The sequence below is a fragment of the Lycium barbarum genome, chromosome 11 (assembly GCF_019175385.1).
Source record: "Lycium barbarum isolate Lr01 chromosome 11, ASM1917538v2, whole genome shotgun sequence".
Classification (NCBI taxonomy): Eukaryota; Viridiplantae; Streptophyta; class Magnoliopsida; order Solanales; family Solanaceae; genus Lycium; species Lycium barbarum.
The window spans coordinates 76,576,710-76,601,567 of NC_083347.1; the positions used below are offsets into that span (position 1 = coordinate 76,576,710).

General features: G+C 35.5%; 1 protein-coding gene and 1 long non-coding RNA gene across 3 annotated transcripts; one reads left to right on the forward strand and one right to left on the reverse strand.

The window, feature by feature from the left end:
• Positions 1 to 3,646: 3,646 nt before the first annotated feature.
• Positions 3,647 to 4,522, forward strand: LOC132619220 (mini zinc finger protein 2). Its single transcript, XM_060334169.1, has one exon. The coding sequence runs from the start codon at positions 3,919 to 3,921 to the stop codon at positions 4,195 to 4,197; it is 279 nt and encodes a 92-aa protein (XP_060190152.1). The 5' UTR covers positions 3,647 to 3,918; the 3' UTR covers positions 4,198 to 4,522.
• Positions 4,523 to 10,349: 5,827 nt separating this feature from the next.
• Positions 10,350 to 16,129, reverse strand: LOC132618191 (uncharacterized). 2 transcript variants are annotated; one of them, XR_009574020.1, is made up of 4 exons: positions 15,877 to 16,129; positions 14,347 to 14,917; positions 12,215 to 13,599; positions 10,350 to 10,677 (listed from the first exon to the last, which is right to left on the reverse strand). It is a non-coding gene; the product is annotated as an uncharacterized LOC132618191 (long non-coding RNA). The 2 variants fall into 2 exon arrangements; XR_009574019.1 differs by having other exon boundaries at positions 14,347 to 14,977.
• Between the last annotated feature and the right edge of the window lie 8,729 nt (positions 16,130 to 24,858).

Genomic DNA, 24,858 nt, shown 5'->3' on the forward strand with positions numbered 1-24,858 from the left:
CTCAAGGAATCCTTGTTGCACTTGGAATTTGCTCCACAACTTCTGATCAATGGTATGCTAAGGACTTGCAAGTTCTTTCTATGTATGTGCAATACTTCTGCAGCCCAGTTGTCAACATAACCAATTCCTCCAAGAAACCTGCTAAGGACTTCTTGTTAATCATATACTCCCTCCGTCCCAATTTATGTGACACTATTTGACTTGACACAAAGTTTAAGAAAGAAAGGAAGAATTTTGAAATTTGTGGTCCAAAACAAACCTTAGATATTTGTGTTGTAAATCATCTCACAAAGTTAAATTGTTTCTAAGTATAGAAAGATGACAATCTTTTTGGGACAGACTAAAAAGGAAATTATGCCACATTTCTCATGCATGGGCCACAACACGAGAATGACGAGACCAATGTGCATAGGTATTTTTTGCTCGTACTCTGTCACATTATAGTAAAGTTTAAGATATCATCCCATAGAGATTGAAACCACCTAGGCTACAGATTTGTATTATTTTCGTTACTATTTGAGAGGATCAAATTGATGAAAAGAGAGTTGTTCAAACGTCTTGAAAATTATAATAATAAAATAAGAAATATTTTTGGATTTTTCTATTAAAAGATAGAGATTGGGATATTTTGAATCGGCTTGATAAAATTATTATAATAAAATCAAAAGTTTATTATTTATTTCTTTGTTTAAAGAATGATTGCTTATTTCTAATACAATTACTCCACATAATGACAATATGTTAATAGCACCACTCTCGCTTATACTATTAGTTTATTGACAAGTAATTAGTGACATTAAACAATAATTAATTAATAACACCTCTTTCCATTAGTGTATTCAACCAATTAAAGTAATGGCTTCAAACAAGAATTATCTTAGTTGAGTGCACCAAGTGAACAAAAGTCTCTTTCGATTAGCTTTTGCTAAATCAATAAACTTATTTGAGTCAATCCCTCCGTGAGAATTAGGACTGAACGAAATAAGACAAAGATCCCTTAAATCAATAAACTTATTTGAGTCAATCCGTCCGTGAGAATTAGCACTGAAAGAAATAAGATAAAGATCATTTAAATCAATAAACTTATTTGAGTTAATCCCTCCGCAAGAATTAGGACTAAAAGAAATAAGATAAAGATTATTTAAATCAATAAACTTGTTCCAATAGTTCTCTTCTCCTGAATAAGAAATAAAATAACAAGATAAAGATTTTTGTAAAGAGATATAATTATATCCAATAATAGATATAATTAATATCAAATACTTTGGTGTATAAAGATGATAAAGAGAAAATTCCAACATAAGAAGATAATAAAATAAAGATGTTTATTATAATAGCTTCATCAAGCTTCATCTAGTATCCCAACCAAGGAAACTTACTCCATTATGGAGTAGAAAACTAAATAGAAATAAAGACTAAGAGAATATTTTTTACTACAAGAAAGAGCCAAGAGAGACACCAAGACTAGTTCTTGTGTCCTCTTCACTATTGGATGCAAATAGGATGAAAGATGGGTTCTCTTTCTTCTACAGACATGTGCCTATTTATAGGAGAATTCCTACAAAGTTTTGGTGAGAAATTGCAAGAGAATATCAATATAATATTATATCCTTGATGAGAATTTGATATGGCAATTTGTCATGCAATCTTGATGAGAAATTGACATGATAATTTGTCATGAAATCTTGGTGACAATTTGCCATAACTTTATATCTCTTGACTTTGTATAGTCTTTGGTGAAATTGTCGTGGATACATCTTCCTTCCTGGACTTTTATTTCTTGCTTCTTCTCTTTTTCCATGTATTTTGTTCCTGCAAAATTTGTTAGAAAAGTGTGAGACTATGATATAAATTATTCATATTTTTATTTTAAATTATTATACTTTTATTTTAAATTATTATACTTTTATACTGAAATTACATGAATAATTTATATCCATCAGAGAATTATTCTCTGTCATCTCTGTACTCGTTCAATCCTAATACCTATTATTTGGCTAAATGACCCATAGACACTACTAATATAATGTTATAATATTCGCTTTGACCCAAATCTATACGGTTTTCCCCAAGATGCAACCCTGTTAAGTGTATTAATTCCTACGCCTCATATATTTGTAGCTTTTTTTTCTTATCAACTTTCAGTTTGTAAAATTGCTCGCTCACCCAACAAAATGACCTAAGAGGATTTTCTTTATTTATAAAAGAAAAAGGATTTTCAAACTAGTGCCTAAAGTTTTAAAAAGTTCATATCAAGGTTTCCACTTTCCAAATTTGTGGACAATAGGAGCTCTTCCAAAGCCAAATTCAATTAAGAGAAGTATAGGAAAGAGGAGAGTCGACCAAACTATATGTAGAAGAAGTAGGTGAAAAACATTTAGGTCCATTTAGTTAGTTCTCCACCATTACCAAACATATTGTCTCGTCGAATCGAAAGAGAGAAAAAGATTACATGTGAGGCCTAATTTCCTATATGTCCAAGCTGTTTGCAGACAGAATCTCCAATGCAAAAGATGGGGAAAGAAAAAAGAACTTCTTCTAGCTCCTCAACTTGAAGTAATCTGCTTAATGTAAACCATTGTGAGCACTTCGATTGTAAACCAGACTGAATTGTTACAGAATTTAGTTTAGATAAAATATCTTGCTTGTAGAGCAACAGTTTAGGCTTCTATATATACACTAACTTTGACTGCCATTACCCAAAGTCCATAAGCTAGTGGAAAATATATAACAATAAAAGAAGAAAGTTAGTTCCCAAAACTAATGAATACTGCAATGTTCACTTCTTATTTCGAATCTGAATTGCACCCAATGATAAATTGTGGTGATGGAATGACTATTATAAACTGCAGGTCAAATGTCTCATGAGGAAGAGGAAAAAAATGTCGTCGCCTTCATCATGACAACACTTAACCAGCGTGCAAGTAAGACTAGACTGGGAATAAATTTTCAACACAATTGTTGTACGGATCCATACACTTGTAGTTTTAGAATTTTTACGTTATAAATATATTCTTACATTGAGTAGTTACTCCTATCTTTTAGGTTATCCGATATAATAACAATTCTTTTAAGTTATTGGTGTATGGAAGCCAAGGGCAGATCTAGCCTTAAACATGCGGGTTCATGTGAAGCCAATAACTTTTGCTCAAATCTTGTATTTGTATTAAAAAAATCCACTAAATATGTATAAAAATTTCACTATGGACCGAATTAGGTATTATATATGAACTTGAGATTGCCATAGAAACCCATAAACTTCAAATCTTGAATTCGCTTTTGATCAAAGCTTAACTACTTTTATTAGGTATTGTTACCAAATTTACATTTTCGATCAGGGTGTAGAAACTTCTTGCCACTGCTGGATTATAAATTACTCCATAAATAATGCCCTACGGACTTTTCCTATGACTTTTAAGGGCCAAATTCATTTAGTCTAAATAAAAGCAAGCTTATCATGTAGCTCTATAAGAAACCAGCCACTATTACAGGCCTAATTATAGCAACACGACTGTAATAATGATTTGTATTAAGTTAGATTTTTTCAAATATAATGGAGCGGTAAATCCTTTTTAAGCAAAGCAAATTTGATACGTAATTGGAAGTTGAGCAATCAAATCACAACGATCATTCAAGAATTTACTTAGTGAGAGACCCCAACTGACACGAATAAATATAAACTAATAATAGCCTTGAAGAGACAAAACAAATGTGTAATGAATGCGTCAACTTTTACTTGGTACAGTATGCCACGACCCCAAAAAAAAAAAAAATGATTGTACTACTACCAAGCTTGCTTTATAAATATGCCTTCTAGGGTTAGGGTTTGTAAATGGAGAGATTATGACTGTAGTTAGCTGAGAATTTTCTGTTCTCTCTATTAGCCGAGAATTTTCTTTTTCCAACTAAAGAAGAGAGATGACAAAATGTCACGTGATTCTGAAGAAGGATGACTTCTACTATGATGACTCGACGAATTCATCTCTTACTATTAGGACAGTAAGGTACAGAGAGTGTCAGAAGAATCATGCTGCAAGTGTTGGTGGATACGCGGTTGATGGGTGTCGGGAGTTCATGTCATCTGGCGAGGAAGGAACTCCCGACGCCCTTACATGTGCAGCCTGTGGCTGCCACCGTAATTTTCATCGAAGGGAAGTGGAGACTGAAGTTGCCTCGGACTGTTCTTTCCCTTCGTAAAAGTAAGTTTTATATACTGACAGTGTAATTATATATATTTGGGATGTGTATTATTGCCTTTGGGGTTGTGCGGGTTGTGCGTGTAAGAGTGAAGGTTGTTTACTAGGAAGCAAAGGGAAGGCATATTTCTTTCCTTTGATGTTCCATTTTTTGGGGTGTTTATATAAGTGAAGGTGAGAATGTTTGTAATGATTTGCATGGTTGATTAGTGTCAAGAGTGAACCATATTATGTATGAGAATTACATATATGTGGTGCTCTCTGACAAGACATTATGGTCTTATTTTTCATTTATTTTTCCGCCTGTAAGAATATTTTTAGGCTTATCTTTGTTGCTTGCTTTTGCATTTTCAAATATATATTTACTACCTAATATTAGTGAAAACCTCATGTATTATATATACCAAAGGAGTTCGTTCTCTTGTTCGTGGCCAAAGGAAACATGTTCTAAACCTGTGGCAAAAGAAAGAAATCAGATAAACGATGGTGCTGAAAAGGTATCGCCCCAATAAAAAGAATATTTTTGTGATAGGCATGAGGGCTGATAAAAGTTTGTGTTACAGAGAAATGATGTATTTTATTACCTGCCGTATTATTCTAAATTTAAGAGAAATCATCATCCTTAAGTTCAAGATAACTATGGTACCATTAGAGTATAATTAACCATAATTGGTGTTTGTGCTTGAACTTTTCATCTCATTAATTCAGTACATATATGTCAAGGTTATGAGACTTTAATTGATATGTGACTAAGAAGATGTTGGTGTGGTGCTGTTCTGTCGTGTCGTTCAGTTATTTTGGTCAATAGATGTAGATGGATTGCTAACTGAAGTACTATGTATGGAATATATTAGGAAAAATGTTGTTACTTTAGGCTTTTAGATTTCTATCCTTATTGCCGCAGGGTATCCTTCCATAGGGAAAATTTATTAACCTTTTTATCATCCCTTTAATACTTATAATTATCGTGCTGTTTCATGGCTAATGGCACTAAGTGCTCCCTATAAAATGTTTATAAAGGCAACAACTAATTAAAGGGAATAAAGAAGATGGAAAATAAAATTCCTGGTAAAATTTAATCATCAACAAAAGACGTGGCTGATAAAAGCTCAGTGCAATGTCCAGTATATTAGCTGCGACCGCCAAGGGTATAGTGGAATGATTAAAATAACTCTAACTTTAATCAGAGATTTCGCATTCAAAAATCAAAAGTAAAAAATCTCTTGGTAGTGAGCATTTTGCCACCCTTATTGAGTCTAAATGTTGTGAATTCGAATTAATCAGATCAATGTATTCCAGAGACGGGACGACTAAAGAAAAAGAAAAAGGACATGTGAGCTGGATAAGCACAAAGGTGTGTTCTCTGAATGTTAGGTATTATGGGAGGGGAGCAAAGCATTAGGTAACTGTTAATTCTAATCAGGTATGTGTCAAATCTATGTATGACACAACCTCGCAGGTGCATGTTTTTGGATTTCATGACTCAAACCACTTTGTGTACCCAATTGGCAGAATCTTCCAAAGCCTCAAACCACTTTGTGGTTACTACTAAAAACCCATGTTCTCCATTATCTTTTTTTTTGTTTTTGTACTGAAAAAAAAAAAAAAGAGAACAAGCTAAATAAAAATCCTAATATTTTATATAAGCAATACCATTTAAGTCTGCTGGGAGAAGAAATTTTATGTCTTTAAGTGCATTTCTCTAGAGTATCAAGGGTACATCATGTTTGTGTCTTTCATATGTTAGAAAATCGACACTCTGATTTGCTTCCCCCCCCCCCCCCCCCCCCCCATGTCGAATCGTGGCCTTGTTGGGCCATCAGCAAATATAGAGAATCTTCAATAATAGATGTGAACGGATGATGTTGTATGTCTCTTCATTGATAAGCTTGACACCAATTTAGCAATTTGTTTCCACTTCTACTGCTTCATAATCCATTAATTAATTTGCGACATTTAATGCCTGCTTAATGCTCCACAATTTTGTAGTAAGGCTTGAAGTAGGATTCAACTTACCTGAGTACCCAACAACCACTTTCCCTGATGATCTCTAAAGATTCCTCGAAAAGCAGCATTTCCAAATTGAGTCTTACCATCAGTGTTCATTTTTATCTTTACTGCACAAGGGGAAAGACCAGATTATTAGTTTGACTTGTTTAAAAATAGAAATATGACCAGAATATAGTTATCTGACTGCATATAGTTCAGTAGTAAAATATTTATTTTCAATCACGTTTCTTTTACTTTATTTCCATATATGCCATGTAATATTCTCCATTATCTGCATAAATGGTATACATATATATATTCAAGAAAGGAGCATATTTTATTTGTTTATCTTGTATATATGGACTCTCTTCCTAGATATAACACTGATGCTTTCTGCTACATTATTGGCTTACCTATCAAGAGAAATATTGGTGCAGAGTTAAATAATTTGATGATAAAAACAGTTTCAGTATTAATGATTTTGCGCTTCTACGTACCCATCAAGGCCCCTTTTGAACGTATGGAAATGCTAGTAAAAGTGAACACGCCACCACTAGTTTTTTTTTTTTCTTTTATCATAGCAGCTATAAAAATTTATCCGTATCGGATGTTTACATCAAATCAATTATGGATACAAAATTATCAATTAACCATGATAAAATTAGTATCATTTTCACTTCATTAAACCATTTAACCATGATAACTTGAATTAGTTTGGTGTAAACACCGTAAGTATTTACCAATTACAATTACACGTTGAACTATCCACCAGTGGATTTGACCAGTTCATTGCTAAAACTTGAAAAAACTGAAGTTAAAAAAAGAAATCTATGTGCTGGTGATATGCCTGTATTTACTAGGGCGAAATTCAGAAGAAAAAAAATGAAAACCTCAAGTGTGGAAGTTGTTTTTTCCTTTCTAAATTTGGTCACATAATTAACATGTGAATAGAGAAGACTCAACTGGGCATTAGATGTCGATGGTTACTCACTGATTTAAATTGTGGGTCGGTGTGTTGAATTGCAATGGAAAAACTCGGAACACCTCAATATATAGATAGTTTAAGATAAAAAAAAAAAATGTGGCAGAGCTACATAGACCTGTTGCTCCCAAACGCACACGCAAATTTACACGGTCGTACAAGTAATATAGGATTAAAGTCCAGATATCATGCCCGCAAGGGCTTATGATTAACTATTTACTAAATTAAACTAATGCTAATAATCTAAACAAGAAATAATATCCTAAGTTATATTTGTAAACTAACTAAAAATAAAAGAAAGCAAATAATGAACTTCAACCAAGAAATGGAAGATTTTTATCGGAGAAGAGATAAATCTAGGGCTATGACCACTAACAATCCAGTTGAGTCTTCTAATCGTACATCTATTTTATTTCGTGAGTTACTAGTTGACGGATTAATTCTTGCTTTATGAGTATCTTTTGAGTTGCTCACAAACCTGTAGATGTTACTCTAACGCCTATATTCCTATGGTCATCAGAAAATAACAAGAACGCATTTATAGCTCTGTAGTCAACTAAGTAAGGCTAAATGGTATATTCCTATCCTCATTAGCGAAACGATTATTCGAAGAAGCTCTATTTATTCTTATTACGCATTGCATCCTAGTTCAATTTACACGCCACAGATAGTGTTCAACTATTTCGTCAAATAATCAAACAATTAAGATTAAGAATAAATAAATAACCCAAAGATGGAAAACCAATAGATAAAACGATAATCAAACATCAACTTTCATGTTTGAATCAGAACCCTAGAACTAAATAGTTTAGCTCCACATAGACATGGAGGAAAAACAAAAAATCATCCAATTAAAAACGTAAAACGAGTATTACAGAGAAAAAAAAAAGGTAAAACTTGTAACTATGACCTTCACGGCGGCTCAAAGCTCTCTCTAGTTCAAAAGTTGTGCACCCCCTAAAATAAGGCTTAGGATGTATTTATAGATGTAGGAAATATTTTCATCCAATCCCAACTCAAATAGAAAAAACTTGTCCAACCCACAAAGGGATCGCGTCGCATGCAGAGCTAGCCTCAATGTTGCTCTTCTAATTTTTCAATCCTCATACGTTGTTGGCTGCTTCAATTCTTACTCTTTTCCTTTTTAGCTTTTGCAAAGTTTGCTCCAGCCAATCATTAAATAATAACCTGATGTCTCCTTTATGCTTCAACAGTGACCTTTTTTCCTTTTCTCAATTTCACATATTTTCGTCCAAGTTTCATATATCTTTCCTACAAATTAAAAATATAATATTAAGCACAATTCATCATAGTTAATACTTAAAAGACAATTAAAAGTACTAGAATGTGAGACAACAATAGATAAATATATGCATTTTTGGCCGAACATCACCACCCCACATTAAAACTATTGCTCGTCCTCAAGTAAGCATTAAAACCACTCCCAATAACTCAAGCTTAGGAACACCACCACTTTGGTTGATACCAACAATTGGGCCTTATAGCAACTCACAACATCAAATATACACTTCCTGATCATCATGCAAGATATACAAGTCAACAAACAAACAACAAACTTCTAACCTCAGAACATCAGAGACGGACTCTAACTCATCAAACTCGGTCACCTACTCTTTCAAAGTAATCCAATAACATCACCTATCTATCATGGAACAAGTTCCCTCACAAGAAGAATTAGTCCATACACTCAAATCAAAGAATGAATATAATTTAAGGACTTAGCATCAAAGAACAACTCTCGCACTCACAAACGAATTCACATGTATGCACAAAGAACCATAGGCTTGCCCATTAGGTACATCTCCACTCATTAAGTGTGCTCGAAGAGAATCAAATAGGACTTTAACGGGTTGTAATGTTGTCTAGGGGACGGGTAGGAAAACTATATAATAGTAACTTACGCTTCCCTAAGTACTTTGCACTTTTAGACTTCATCACCCATTATTTTCTATCTCTTCACTTTATTTATCAACCCTCTCTTCATCAATTATTTCACAAGCATTTCTCTCATATCAAGAACGTTTCAATCATTTATTTTTTTTCAAGCATTTTTTTCCCTTTTTTCCATTTATGTCACATTCTTTTTAAGAGGGTCTTTTAATCACTTTGCAGCTATCATTGGTCACCCTTTTTTTTTTTTAACTTGACCATACCTTTCTTCAAATTTGTCAATTATAACACAGTCTAAGCTACAGTGCTCAAGGAAGCAGGGTGCAAAAACTAGAGATTCAATAAAAAGATCAAGGCAAAGATACGGCTAACAAAGGAAAGGCTGCAAGCTCAAAAGGCTGACTAATGGTACAATTTCTTAAAAGGCTAAATATTTATGAGACATATCAAAGAAAGCCTATCATCATTTTCTAAACAGGGCAACACTTTTTATTTTGCTTCAATAACATGCAGGGCAAATTCTAGACTAAGATACAAAACATGGAATATATGCAAGAAAATCCTTACCACACATGGCACAAGTTTCAATCAAGATGGATCAATTATACCATAGGACATACAGGATCATGGCGAACTACAAAATAATAAAAAGTTATATACAGAGTCACAACCATAAGTGCAAGTGTAAGAAAGTCTGCAATCTTTTTCATTACTCAAGCACGCACAGGGAAGTACTATTGAAGCACAGACCTAAATATGTTAGTATCAAACAATTCAACAGGTCTTTCTTCTCCCTCTTTACTACTCCTAAAAAAAAAAATCCTAAAATTTAAATGTAATGACCCACTAGGTCGTTAGGAGCGTTTTGACCATTTTACCCCTGACAGTTCATTTCCGAGACTAGGAGCGAGTCTAGTGAGAACTTAAAGATTTAGAATTTCAAAGCAAAGGCTTGCGATAGTATTTTGTGCACTTGTTTGAAAACTTGTTTATTTCCGTTGGGGATTGACTTAGTGAATTAGATCTCCGTTAGGAATTCCAAGTCACGGGTGAGTCCGTAGCAGATTTTTACTTATGTGTGCATGTCTGGTTTGTGTGTGTAGGGCCTCGGATTGATGTCAATATTTTGGGTGAAAACTTGGTGAAAAACTAGAGTTTCTGATTCTAATGCGATCGCTGTAGAGGATGGGGTACGCTACAGCGAGCACTACAAGAAAGTAGGTCTTTAGCGAGGGGAAATTTGGTCGTTAGAAGACCAAATACGGTCGCTATAATTCAATAATGACGGGAAATAATCCGGTCATCACTGGTAGTTAAAAGTCTTGCCATTAAAAGTTAACGACCGGATTGAAACCCGGTCGTTGAAGATCCTTTAGCGACAACATAAATTCCTATCGTTATACATCCATTTAGCGACCAGGTTTTCCCTTCGCTAATAAGCCATCTGGTCTTTAATAATCTTTTATGACACTAACTAATTTGAGGAATATGTACATAAGACATTGTCTTTGAACCATCCCTAACAAAACAAAAGAACCTCCACTTCAACTTGCTTAACACTTTCTTCAAGGACATGTTCTTCAACTTTGAATTCTCGATCTGTTCAAAGAACAAGTATATGTCAAAGTTTAGTAACAAAGAATAAACCATTACAGAAGAAAGAAGAGGCCTCAATGATATCTTATTACTTCTAAACTTCATCTAATAGAAAATACTGTTGAATCTATAAAAATGAATCCCAAAATTATAGAACCCCAAAATTTTAGAGACATCACACTATCAAGCTCACTAAGAGATCTGTTAGAGTATGCACATTTGAAGAACGTTCACATATATTTTTTGATGATTGACAATTTTGACAGGCCATCTATGCAATAACTTCATTTATCTCCAATCTCACTAGACAAAAAGAGAAGAAAATGCATGCTGCAGTGGAGTCAACCAACTGAAGTTCTTAAATTCAGCTTCTCTAGATATAGAGGCAAGCTTACCATTACCTTGGCTGGATCAAATTCCAAAAAGATTGGCGAAAAAGTAACAAATAAAAATAAAACAAAAGAATATAGAGAGATAATGTAATCTACAATGACAGAATTTGATGGATCTATGGTTCCTCATTGTTGTCTTTTTTGGAGAGTCTTCTACCCGAGCTTCACCATTAATGCAATCAAAAGAGCAAATAAAAGACTTCAAAGGCGACATACCAATAGTATTGAATCTACATATAAATTTGTATGGTCTTAAATAAAACCAAAGCTAACAAGTGGTATGCATTACCACATTAGCCAAGACATGTTTGAACAGGCATATGCCCCAACACAATCAATTAATAAACTAACCAGCAAACAACTTGAGGTGTCTCTTCCTGATTTTTCCAGAATCAAAAGAAGCTGGAGAGAACCACTCCCACAATTTCTATACTAGAAAATCACTTTCTTTAATCCCACAAAGATACAAATGAAAGACAACAGTTTAAAGGTGAAGGATAGCCGCCATCCGCCATCCGCCATTGGCTAAGGATAGAAGTGATATCTCCATAAAACAGAAAAAACAATAATATTCTTTTCTTTTCTCCTAGTTAATTGTTGTTCATATACCAAACTTCATTTTATAACCAAACTTTTGTTACTGCTTTGATTTCTAGTATTTCTAGTGTTCTATGTCGGGGTGGGCATTAAACAGTTTAAACCAGAGAAATTCAGTTTATTCGATTATTTGATCGGTTTCAATTTAAAATTAAAAAGATTCGATTTTTGGTTTTTCATTTAAAATGTTTTCTTAAACTGAAACACCAAAGAACTGCAGAACTCACTCTGTCACTTCCTCATACAGTTTGAAATTTAAAGTAGCATCATTTTGGTCGACTAGCTTTCAATAAAGAGAGACACAATCATGATAATTAATATTTAGTTATAGTTAGTTGAATTACCTTTGCATTGGTACTAATAATTATTATTATTTCAGTTAAAGTAAGACATTTCCCAATATTAAAACTACTGAAAAGTAAAAGAATGGTGCCCATTATGCTCATTTTTCCAAGTTAAACAGTCAAAGTAAATTATTATATTTTCTCATGGAGTACATTAAATAGTTCGCAAAAAAATATATATAAATGAGCAAGACTGAGATGACTAACCTCCACCCAGCGAACAAAAACTAAAATAGCACTATTTTGTTAGTGTTTGTACAAGTTTCAGAGGTGGAATGATTGACTCCATGACCCACTGTTTATGAGAGCCTCGCGTGAAACTCCATTTTCGCTCCAATTTGTTCACGCCAACAAGAGAGATTGTAGGAAAAAAGAAATAGATTATGTAGTTGAGCAGTTATGTTTAAAACTAGACTAAAGGAAAATGCACTTAGCCAAAGACAAAATTGTAACTAAAAGATATCTCAGGCATTATCTCACTAATAAGGCTAATCTGAAATGGCAGGCATCTATTTGTATTAAACCTAGAAAGAAATCAACAAGCACAAAAAATGAGCACAATTAAGCCAATGCCTTAATACAAGTCACAAAGTAGTGGAAAAATTGCAAAAAGTGAAATGAATAAGGCTGGACATTAATATATTCAATATATGCACTGATTGGATGATACAAGGAACAAATCTGCATATGCAAGCATCAACTGCTATGCCCCTGTAACTCGCAACAAAAAAACTTCAAAAGCTAGCCAAAAAAATAAAGTTGTTGCCCAAAAAAAAAAAAAAATCACAGTCGCCATTTGTACAGTGAATGGACTGCATTTCTCCATTTATGTAACTACAAACATTCTGGGGAAACTGAGAAAGAAATGCACATCTTAAATTTTCCTAAAGCTTCTACATCCCATATGGTCGCATGACTATCTTCTGTTCAACTGATGGAAAATCAAAGAAATTGCTAAAAAGAAATAACAATGGCTGAGAGGATATTTGGGACATGGAAAACTAAAATGAAAAAAAATGCAAATTATAACCCTTGCAGATTCATTTTCATTATGTTATATGTAACATATAAACCCAACACACTGGTATTGAAACTGAGCTTGCGACCCCAAAAATTCTTGACAGCCTATTATTCAGTCTCATATGCAAGGTAACCAAATTCAGCAGAATCAATTACTCATTTTTAGGCAGCTATATAATAAATTTATATGTACCTTAACACCAAACCGCAAAAAGAGGGGATGGAGGGTGGAGGGTGGGGGGTGAACACTCAGTTGAGCTTTTACAGAGTATCTCTGTCAGATGTCTCACATTAGCAATATAGAGGTTTAGAAAATAATTTATTTAAGAGACAGTATACATGAAAAAGCTCATTTATCATACACACTCTGTAAGACTTGTAAATTCATCACTTTGGCAATAGAATAAATAGAAGATTACTGATTTTATACTAGCTCTCAGCATTTGAGTTCACCAGATGTTTAGCTTTGCGTCCAAACATAAATAAGCTAAGTGAAAGGTTTTGAACAAACCTGAAATAAGGCTCCTGTGTTGTTGCAAAGATCACCTAACCAGGACTATTAATGATTGGACCTATATTAAAAGTTATAGGCGCTCTTAGTTATGGAGCCAAACGCTATTATTTATATAGAAAAACTAGTAATTCATATAAATAAATTAATTGAGCACTCAATCTCAGTAGCAACTTCGAAAATAGTAGTTGAGCACCCATGATTTAAATTTTTTTGATCGCCACTGATTAAAACAACACCATCAACAAATTGTGGTGCCAAAGTGAACATGTTAAAAGCACCAGTGAATAGTACTAAAGAAGAACACAGATATAGGTCATTTAGTTCACTAGTTGAGTAATGTGGGCAACTCAATTCACCTGTTCATTCGATCTTGAGGAGATTACACTGGTCCTTTGAGATAGTTACCTATAAGGCTATCTAGCTACAGGATAAATAGTAAATCATTTCAATTATGTCCCAACAAAAGACAAAAACGAAGGCTGGACATCCATCATGGTTAAGCATGATGGATGAGATTCCATGATCTACTTTTGAGTACTTCCTCAGAATATCTAAAGGAGGGTGATGATCGACACCGCATGTGGTTATAATTAGATTGCAACAAGAAAAGGTTCCGATTAATAGGTTATATTGATTAGAAGATTTCAGAGGATTCTATCAAGTAGACATAACTGTAAAAAGCTTTTTATTTATCTGCACATCAGAATGTAGATTTATAAGCACGATTTTGAGTTCCGTCAGCACAACAAAAGCTAAGTGCCAAACCACTGCACAGTATAACAACAATATAGCAGACATCACATACCTCTCCATTCAAATCCCTCCATCAGTACAACTATTTATTGGGCACCGAATAGCCACCTTGTTAACATCACAACTGCAAATATCAAGAGACTCACACTATTCCTTAAAAGTCACAGATATTTAAGCAAATTTATATTATAATTAGTAGCATCTTTACTAACATTATGGACCTATATATTAGGAAGGTGTTAGTATCAGGAAAGAAGGAATAACAAAGAAAACCACCCAAGTATTGCCAGTAATGTGGAACTTAGAGTCTGCCACATATTAACATTTCCAATTTCGATCAATTAAAAGATATTGGATTACTTTGGACATTTTTCTCTATCCAGTCTATAGTTACATTAGTGACATTTATTTTACAACAGTAACATAATTGTACATCAATTTTACAATTGCTATTCATTGCGAAAACTTGAGCAATGTTAAGGGTGAGAATGAAATATAAGAGGGAGGTACAACAACAATCAAACCTCCAACCTAGTAGAGATGCACCAAAAGGATGACAAATGCAATTGGCACCAAATACATTATGAAAACTCACAGTATTTCACTTGACACTGGGGAGAAACCTACAACATAAGGAATATAATTTGATCATTTTTTTATCATCAGACAGAGCCGGAATCCACCTGCATAAGAAATATATTACCCAAGCGAGGTCTGGAATAACAACACGATGAATGTTCATATCAGAAAGATTTTGTGTGTGCATGTCAATTAAATGAAAATCCTACATGATAACATAGATTTCATCTAGTAACTAGAGTCAGTTGTCCAAAAATGTCTTAAAAATGTAACTTTGAACATGGAATAGGCGGTGTAGATGTGATTTGCTACAATTCAGCTAGTTAATAAATATTTCATAGTTCACTTTACAGATACTATGTCAGTGCCGCCATCAACATAAATTCACATTCCATTTCAGCAATAGGTTGAAAGCATTTGATATCAATGAAAATAGAGCCTTGTTGTATGCTGCAATGGCACATAATTTGTACTGTACCTGTCCCATTTGCAAACATCATTCAAGTGACAACTGTATAGTATCCTGGTATGAGTTCCTTAATATTGCTATGAGCTTATTAATTTTTTGTTGACCATACTAAGCATACTATTCCATAATTACTCATCCGGTTAATGATCGATATTATCCTCAAACTCCATACCGATATTTTCCCTTTAAGTGATAAACACAGTGAAATTATTAGTGAAACTGCATGCAAGAACATCTTTTTTGAACCCCAATAATTAAGTTTAACTTACTAAAAATACTAATCAAATAACACCATCAACTATTTCATAATTATATCACAACAAATCAAAGGGAAAAAAAAAACTACTCCTCCACACTAATCGGTAATGCTCTTAAAAGCTGGGTGTAATTATATAAGCAAATGTGTAATTCTAAGAAGAAAATCATTATATTTGAACAAAATGTATCACCAAGAGAGATAATTGGAACAATAAAGGAATTTTTAATTCTACAACAGTTACGACTGGAAGTTTAGATACTTGGCAGAAAACTTACCTTGGTGAGAAGGTGAACAAAATCCTAAGACCACTTCAACATAAACGGAAGATTAGTCGCAGCGAGGACTCCAGAATCTTATGTGATTCTTCACCGAGTTGCTCCGTGCTCAGTAAGTAAATTTTGTACAGAAAATAAGGACTTTTCTTTCATTTATTCGAGCGTGGGGGATGGTGGGTTGGGGAAAATTGCAACAGAGAGAACGTGAGGGATTTTCTTTTATTTGGGGTTAGTAGGGGCGGGGGGTGGGTGGCCTAGTGTACTGGGAAAAAATAAGAGGGAAAGTTTAGCGCCCTTTTTTATTAATTGATTAGTTTTAGCAACCGGGTATTATGCTTTTTAAAGATCAAATATTATCCCCTCGTTATTCCTCTAGGCTCAAATTTCACTTTAACAGTCAGAAAAATATTTGGTCGTTATAATATTCTTTTAACGACTGGATTCATATCCCTTCGCTAAGAAGTAGTGGTTGAAAGCATATTTTCTTGTAGTGGAGTCCGCCACAGCGGGGCGCCAGTTGTCGCCGCGAGGATTGGGAGTTAATGAGGTCCGCCGTAGAGGTGGGTTAGACCACTACATGGAGACTGCTGCAATGAACATAGTGACTACTACAGCGGTCGACGGGAGGCGAAACCCACTTTTATATTGATAATTTTGAGTAATTGGTCCCATAACTAAAAAAAACAGTTTCCAAGAGAGAAAGAGACAAATATTCTATAGATTTGGCGGATTATCCTTGATGGTAAGTCTTAACCATTACTTGTTCCTTTACCTTGCTTCCTTAAGTTTCCATGGTTAGTTTTAAGTCCGTTAATGGTGGGTAAAAGCTTTAGAACCCTAAATTCATGAAACCCTTATTGGAAATTATGGAATATGGTTTATATTATTGTTTATACCATCTAGAAATGTAGGTTATCATCTTCTAGAATGGGAATTTCATAATCTTTGTGAAAATTATATATTGAGACTCAGGGTTTCACCCAAATTGGGAATTTTGCCTAAAATTTGATTTGAAGGGTCTAAAATGATTAGAAACCTATAAATTGGAGGATTATGATTGTTAGGACTGAGGGTAGGATAAATTCACCCTTAAATTCTGGTTTCGTCCATTCATATGGTTAGGGGTATTTTGGGCACTATTGTCCCAAATGTGGATTTTTGTTTGATTAGATGGTCTTTTATTTACTTAGTATTATGGTATATTTCTATTTACTAGACTACCATCGTTCTGGGGCATTTCAGAAATAGAAGGCTCTTGTGGAGTCGTTCGTGGCTCCTGTTCTGCATTCAAGATAGGTTATGGCTTACTTTTGCTAGACTTTGATTAGTGAAACGTATATATTGTGTAGGATTGACGGGGAAAAGCATGAATAGGTCCTCGGACAAGATATTTGGTTAGATATTACCTAGGTTGGTATGACTTCTTACTATGTGGGCTTGTCCCCATTACTTTATGTATTGAATAGGAGGTGTATTTGTTGCGATATGAGGAGGAAGGAGTTAATATATACTCGTGTTGTTGATTATGGCTTGTTGCCCTGTTATTGTGATTAGGCTTGTTACTTAATTTGTTATGTTGTGATACATGTTGCACTCATTTTTCTCTCGTTATTTCATTTATCATCAGAGAAAGGAAGGATAATGAGATTTGGCCTAAAATCGTGTTGTATAATTATGACGACATTATGCATGGCATACATTCTCATTTCACATATATGTTGGTATCGAATTATGACTTGGTACTGATGATAATACATGAGAAAGTGGAGCACTTGGTGACACAAGACTTAGTTGTGAGGTGTACGTGCTATATTTGAAAGTAAATGGTGTCAAAGACTCTTTATGACGATCGAGATAGGTTGTATGATTTATTCCATGGTTGAGCTGATTTAGCTAAGTCCTTATATGGTTTATGGCATTGTGACTTGCATTTTCATTGGCATTTGATTTCATTGATTTATCGTGCTTCTGTTGAGTTGATGTTTAATCTTGGGGTTCTAGACTTGAACCATATCTTGAATACTCATCTTGCATACATTATATGTTTAAAAGGAATATATGATAGGGGGTGAGGATGTGGCCTATCTTGATATATACTAAAGGCACATTTGACAGGGGGTGAGGGTGTGGCCTATTTATGAACTCGTGATCCAAGGTCTGTTCTGGAGTGAGGGGTAAATGGACTTCACGGGTCCCCCATGGATCATAACTATTGGGCAAACAACACCATTAGCATGTGTGTAGAGGTTTGAGGTATTTGGCCAGTGCATTGCATTGCACATCTTTATATTTTATTTTGAATCATCATATAGCTCTTATTTCTGATTTGGTATGGTCTGTTAGTATCATTGTGGTGGCATGGATCGGATTATGGACTGGATCAGATTGTGGAGTAGTGACTCTGCCCAGGTTCAGGACTTGGATTCGCAATTATCGATTGAGATTATGGAGACTCGACAGACTTATGGTTTTAGAATATTCCTCTTGGGTTGTGATTCAGTTATGGGATATTTTGTGACCTTGATTTGGGTATTATGTGCTTATCTGCTTATCTTGTTGATTTATACTTATGTGCGTGAATTAATATTAGTCAGCCTATGATGCTTACTCAGTGCGTGTTATTTGTAATGATGCTACTCTTGTTGTACTCTTCTTTTGAGTGCAGGGTTTGTTACTAGTTCTAACTCATGTAGTCGAGAGTGATCCGATTCTACTCGACAGAGATTCCAGGGTGAGCTTGGCTAGATCCGCAACCCTGAGACTCTTCCTTTGTATATAACTGTATATTTTGTATTCTTGAGACAGTATTGTTATACTTGAGATCTTTACTTCATATCAGACTTGTATCTTGTAATAGTGGCTTTGTACTAGTCCAGAACAGTTTTTTGGGTAGTTATTATTTCCGCATTTATTATCTATATGATTCGAATCTGTTAGCTAAATTAGTGTCTATTTCCACATAATTCTTATAAATTATTAAAATGATTTGAGAATCGTTCGCCTACCTGGGGGGACAGTGTAGGTGCAATCACGATTCACGATTTAGGTCGTGACAACTTAGTATCAAAACCCTAGGTTACCGGTCTTACCAGTACAAGAGCATGTCTAGTAGAGTTTTGCGGATTGGTACGATGAGCTTCATACTTATCTACGAGAGGCTATAGGACATTTAGGAAACTTTCACTTCTTTCATTCTTTCGTGCTACTTCATTCAAATTGATATCTAGTTGATTCTAATTGGTATCTGAATTTTCTTGTCTTATTCTCCCACGAATGGTGGAAACTCATTTCCTAAACTCTTATGCGAACTGTTTGTATGTGATGTGTTTTGGTAGGGTACGAGATATGTCATTTTGATTCGGATGTGTGACCCAGTTTAGTTTCCAGTTATGACTTGAAGTTTCAGTTATGGGGGTTGTGATTTAGAGCCGGTTATTTTTCCATATTCTTGGAAACATGGAAGTGATAATGCGGGGGACCGTGTGATCCCCGTGTTTGCAGTGATTAGTTACTCAAAAGTCGCAAAAGTGCATTTATGACTTAACAAGTATGATTTGTTAGAGATTTGATTGGTGTTGGGAATATATTTCAACTTCATCAGGGTATTAGGATGGCGTGCATGGCACGAATTTAAGTTCGGTAAGGATCATAGGATTTCGGTAAGGATCATAGGATTTGGGTAAAAGTGTAGTGACCTAGAGTAATAAAGAAGAGAAATTGAGAATAAGGACATGAAGAACGACTTTGTGTGAAACGCGTAGCAAGTGAGATTCTTTGGATATTGGGGTATGAGTACTTTCGTGTTAATAGGACGAAGGTGTAAGAAGAAGGATTTGGATAGATTAATCTCCGCCATTAAGAAGGGAACAATTGGTGTCTGATGTGCTCGTTGGGTAAGGTTGCAAGTTGTACGAGAGTGGATTGCGTATTCGATTGTGAAAAGTTAAGTTGGGTTTTGAAGTGTCTATATGGTAGTGGTTTGTGAGTTCATTTAGGAAGGTGGTTATTGGTTTTAGATCAAGGAGCAATGTTACTTGTGACGAGTGGAGACTTAAGATGTTGTGCAGCTGTGGTCTTAGTCCTTCATTAAAGGGTATGTTCACCGATTCTTCGTGTTTATAGGAATGATAAGGATATCGTGGAATCGATAGCTAGTTGATTTGAGGATTATGTTGCGGGCATACACGGTAGAATAGACATAATGGTTCAGTATTGAGTTAATATGTTTGGTTATGCCGTGAGCCAGTGGTTGATTAATAAAATAACTCTAGTGTTGGTCAAGTATAAAGTTTTAGTGCTCGAGGAATTATCGAGTGTTGCATATAATAATGTATTAGGGTTGAGAGCTTTGTACCTATTGGTAAGTTCGGCTAGTTCCTAGTACTACTGGTATAACTAGTTAATCGAATTAAAGGGATAATCACGCGAATGGTTAAGGGTGTTCCAGTTCGACAAGTAATGCATCGAAGTGGTAAATTAATGATGAGGTTTGAATTAATTCGAGTTGTAGAGAACATTTCAGAATTTGAGTTAAAGGAATTTGAGCAAAGGCACCTTCGTGAAGGTACGTAGGGACATTAGTAGCACGGTGTATGTGATACGCTAGATCTAGAGAGTATTCAGTTTTAGAGTTGAATGCGTTAAGGGAACTCTAAGGTGTAGAGTGTGTGACATGCTAATATCTCTAAGATTGACTCGGTTAGTTGGCAAGACTTATCATTTTGTGGTATTCTATCGAGTGGTTTTGAGAATGGTTAGACCGGGACGATGATTGTGATTTGATTGGAACAGGGAATTGAAAAGTCAAAAAAAGGTGTAGTTGATTGAGAATCAGTAAGGATGAGGCATATCTTCGGAATTACTTGGGTCAATATGGATTGTGGTGCCATTTTCTTGCATATTTCAGATGGGTTGTGATTGTTGAGAACGCTTAAGGAAAGGAGTCTACAAAAGTGGACTAAGTGATATGACATAGTTTCGTGAGGTTTCGTGATCAGCGAGTAGTGAGAAGCAAATTTCAAGTAACTACCATGTTAAGGCTTATGGGAAATGGCTTGTGTGGTACCCAGTTAGGTAATTTCATAGCACTCTTCCATGAAGGAGTTAGTGTGATTTTAAAGGAAAAAACATCTGGAAATCCCTATAACGTGAACTAGAGTTATATTTTGGGGATGAGACGGTATTCATGGTATTGTGTTATGTTGTGAGTATTACTAATCGGATAGCTCGAGTGGGCATTTTCAAATATTAAAGGACTAGAATTAGTCGCCCCAGATGGGTGATAGGACTGTGATTGTTTTTGGAAAGTCTGGTTCGGCTCGAGTGACTATTGGTAGTATTTGGGAAAATGTGCATTTACTTTGTGGAGTCAGTTATTCGGACAGTTTTAATGGTTTATGTCGGGGCTTAGTAATGATTTGAAGAGGTACTATGGTTGTGAGCAGTCTTTAGAGTACTCAGGTGGTTCCTTACGGGTTTGGACTCGGCAAGGTAATTAGTGGGTATGCTTTCAGTATGGCGATTAAGGGTTTGAGAAGGTCTGAGCTACGGTTTTAGTTAAATGTGTTCAACACTGGGTTATGAAATTAACGGACTTGGAATTAGCGAAGTCGGCCTTGAGCAAGATCAGTTTTGATGGAATTGCGTAGAGTTCTCAGATAGAGCAGAGATTCTTTTCTAGCAAGAGTAAGTCATGGTTTCGGGCTTGTGGTGTGTGCTTATGTGTTGGTAGGAAATGGTGGTGCGAAGAACGACTTTAAAGGTGTGAAAGAAGGGTTAGTTGAATCAGAGTATGCTACTAGTTCTGAGTGGGCGATGATTGTGTATATATCTAAAGGTTTGTATTGTTATGAGAAATATTTGTGCGACCTATTGATCGCGTTCAGAGGTATGGTTCATAGAATCAGAGAATTCCAATAGAAACAGTCCTTATATTCGGGGATCAATTGAGAAACAAATTCGAGTATGAAAAATATAGAAAAGTGGATCTTTGAGCTAAATTAAAGAAGCTTGAGTGATAAGGTGATCGGGCAGTGTTTTGGAGCACTTATTGCCGTAGAGGCTTTCGGGTGGTTATAATACAGGTTCTTGGGTTACCGTCAGCCTTCGTACTCCCCTACTTCATTCGAGGACGAACGATTGTTTAATTCGTATCTGATCTAACGACCTGCTAGGTCGTTAGGAGCATTTTGATCATTTTACCCTTGATAATTCATTTTCGAGACTAGGAGCGAGTCTAGTGAGAACTTATAGATTTAGAATTTCAAATCAAAGGCTTGCAATAGTATTTTGTGCACTTGCTTGAAAACTTATTTATATCCGTTGGGGGTTGACTTAATGAATTAGACCTCCGCTGGGATTCCAAGGCCACCGGTGAGTCGGTAGCGGATTTTTACTTATGTGTGTATGTCTGGATTTTGTGTGTAGGGCCTCGGATTGATGTCGGGATTTTGGGTGAAAACTTGGTGAAAAACCAGAGTTTCTGGTTCTGATGCGATAGCTACAGCAGACAGGGTCCGCTGCGGCGAGTCCACCACAGCAGATGGGGTCCGCTGCGGCGAGTCCGCCACAGCGGATGGGGTCCGCTGCAGCGATTCCGCCACAGCGGGGCCCTAGTCACCGCCGCGGGGATTAGAAGTTAATGAGGTCCGTCATAGCGGTGGGTCAGACCGCTGCAACAATCAACCGGAGGCAGAAACCCACTTTTATATTGACAATTTCGAGTCATTGGTCCCATATTCTATAGTTTTGGTGGATTCTACTTGAGGGCAAGTCTTAACCATTACTTGTTCCTTTGCCTTCCTTCCTTAAGTTTCCATGGTTAGTTTTAAGGTCCATTAATAGTGGATGAAAGCTCTAGAACCCTAAATTCATGAAACTCTTATTGGAAATTAAGGAATATGGTTTATATTATTGTTTATGTCATCTAGAAGTGTAGGCTATCACCTTCTAGGATGGAAATTTCGTAATCATTGTGAAAATTACATATCGAGACTCGGGGTTTCACCCAAATTGAAGGTTTTGCCTAAATTCTGATTTGAAGGGTCTAAAGTGATTAAAAACCTATAGTTTGGAGGATTATGATTTTTGGGACTGAGGGTAGGATAAATTCACCCTTCAATTCTGGTTTCGTCCATTCATATGTTAGGGGTATTTTGAGCACTATTGTCCCAAATGTGGATTTTTGTTTGATTAGATGGTATGTTGCTTACTTAGCATTATGATCTGTTGTTATTTACTAGACTACCATCATTCTGGAGCGTTTCAAAAATAGAAGGCTCGTGTGGAGTAGTCTGTGGCTCCTGTTCTGCATTCGAGGTATGTTACGGTTTACTTTAGTTAAACTTTGATTAGCGAAACGTATATATTGTGTAGGATTGATGGGGGAAAGCATGAATAGGTCTTCGAACAAGATGTTTGGTTGGATATTACCTAGGTTTGTATGAATTCTAATTATGTGGGCTTGTCCCCATTACTTTATGTATTGAATAGGAGGTGTATTTGTTGTAATAAGAGGGGGAAGGAGTTAATATATACTCGTGTTGTTGATTGTGGCTTCTTACCTGTTATTGTGATTAGGCGTGTTACTTAATTTGTTGTGTTATCATATGTGTTGCACTCATTTTTCTCTCGTTATGTCATTTATCATCGGAGAAAGGAAGGATAATAAGATTTGGCCTGAAATCGTGTTGTATAATTATAATGACATCATGCATGGCATACATTCTCATTTCACATGGATGTTGATATTGAATTATGTCTTGGTACTGATGATGATACATGAGAAAGTGGAGCATTTGGCGACACAAGACTTAGTTTTGAGGTGTACGTGTTGTATTTGGAAGTAAAAGGTGTCTAGGACTCTTTATGATGATCGAGATGGGCTGTATGATTTGTTCCATGGTTGAGCTGATTTAGCTAAGTCCTGATATGGCTTACGGCATTGTGACTTGCATTTTCATTGGCATTTGATTTCATTACTTTATCGTGCTACTGTTGAGTTGATGTTTAATCTTGGGGTTCTAGACTTGAACCATATCTTGAATACTCATCTTGCATACATTAACTGTTTAAAAGGCACATTTTATAGGGGTGAGTATGTGGCCTATCTTGATAAATACAAAATACACATTTGACAGGGGGTGAGGGTGTGGCCTGTTTGTGAACTCGTGATCCAAGGTCTGTTCCGGAGTGAGGGGTACATGGACTTAGCGGGTCCCCGAAGGTTCATGACTATTGGGCAATAATTCCATAAGCATGTGTGTACAGGTTTGAGGTATTTGGCCAGTGCATTGCATTGCACATCATTACATTTCATTTTGCATCATCATATAGCTCTTATTTTTATTTGGTATGGTCTGTTAGTATCATTGTGGTGGCATGGATCGGATTATGGTCATATTGCGGAGTAGTGACTCTGCCCAAGTTCAGGACTTGGATTCGCGATTATCGATTGTGATTATGGAGACTCGATAGACTTGTGGTTTTGGAAGCTTCCTCTTAGGTTGTGATTCAGTTATGGGATATTTTGTGACCTTGGTTTGGGTATTATGTGCTTATCTGCTTATCTTGTTGATTTTATACTTATATGTGTTAACTAATATTAGTCGGTTTATGATGCTTACTCAGTACGCGTTGTTTGTACTGATGCTACTTTTGCTGTACTCTTCTTTTGAGTGCGGAGTTTGTTGCTAGTTCCAGCTCCTGTCGTCGAGAGTGATCCGAGTCTACTCGGTAGAGATTCCAGGGTGAGCTTGGCTACATCCGCAACCGAAGACTCTTCCTTTGTATAACTGTCTATTTTGTATTCTTGAGACAGTATTGTTATACTAGAGATCTTTACTTCATATCAGAATTGTATCTTGTAATAGTGGCTCTTGTACTAGTCCAGATCAGATTCTTGGGTTGTTATTACTTCCGCATTTATTCTTTATATGATTCGAATATGTTAGCTAAATTATTGTCTATTTCTGCATAATTCTT

Excerpts from the sequence above, each read along its gene's own strand:
- LOC132619220 (XM_060334169.1), top strand. The coding sequence starts at position 3,919 with ATGACAAAATGTCACGTGATTCTGAAGAAGGATGACTTCTACTATGAT.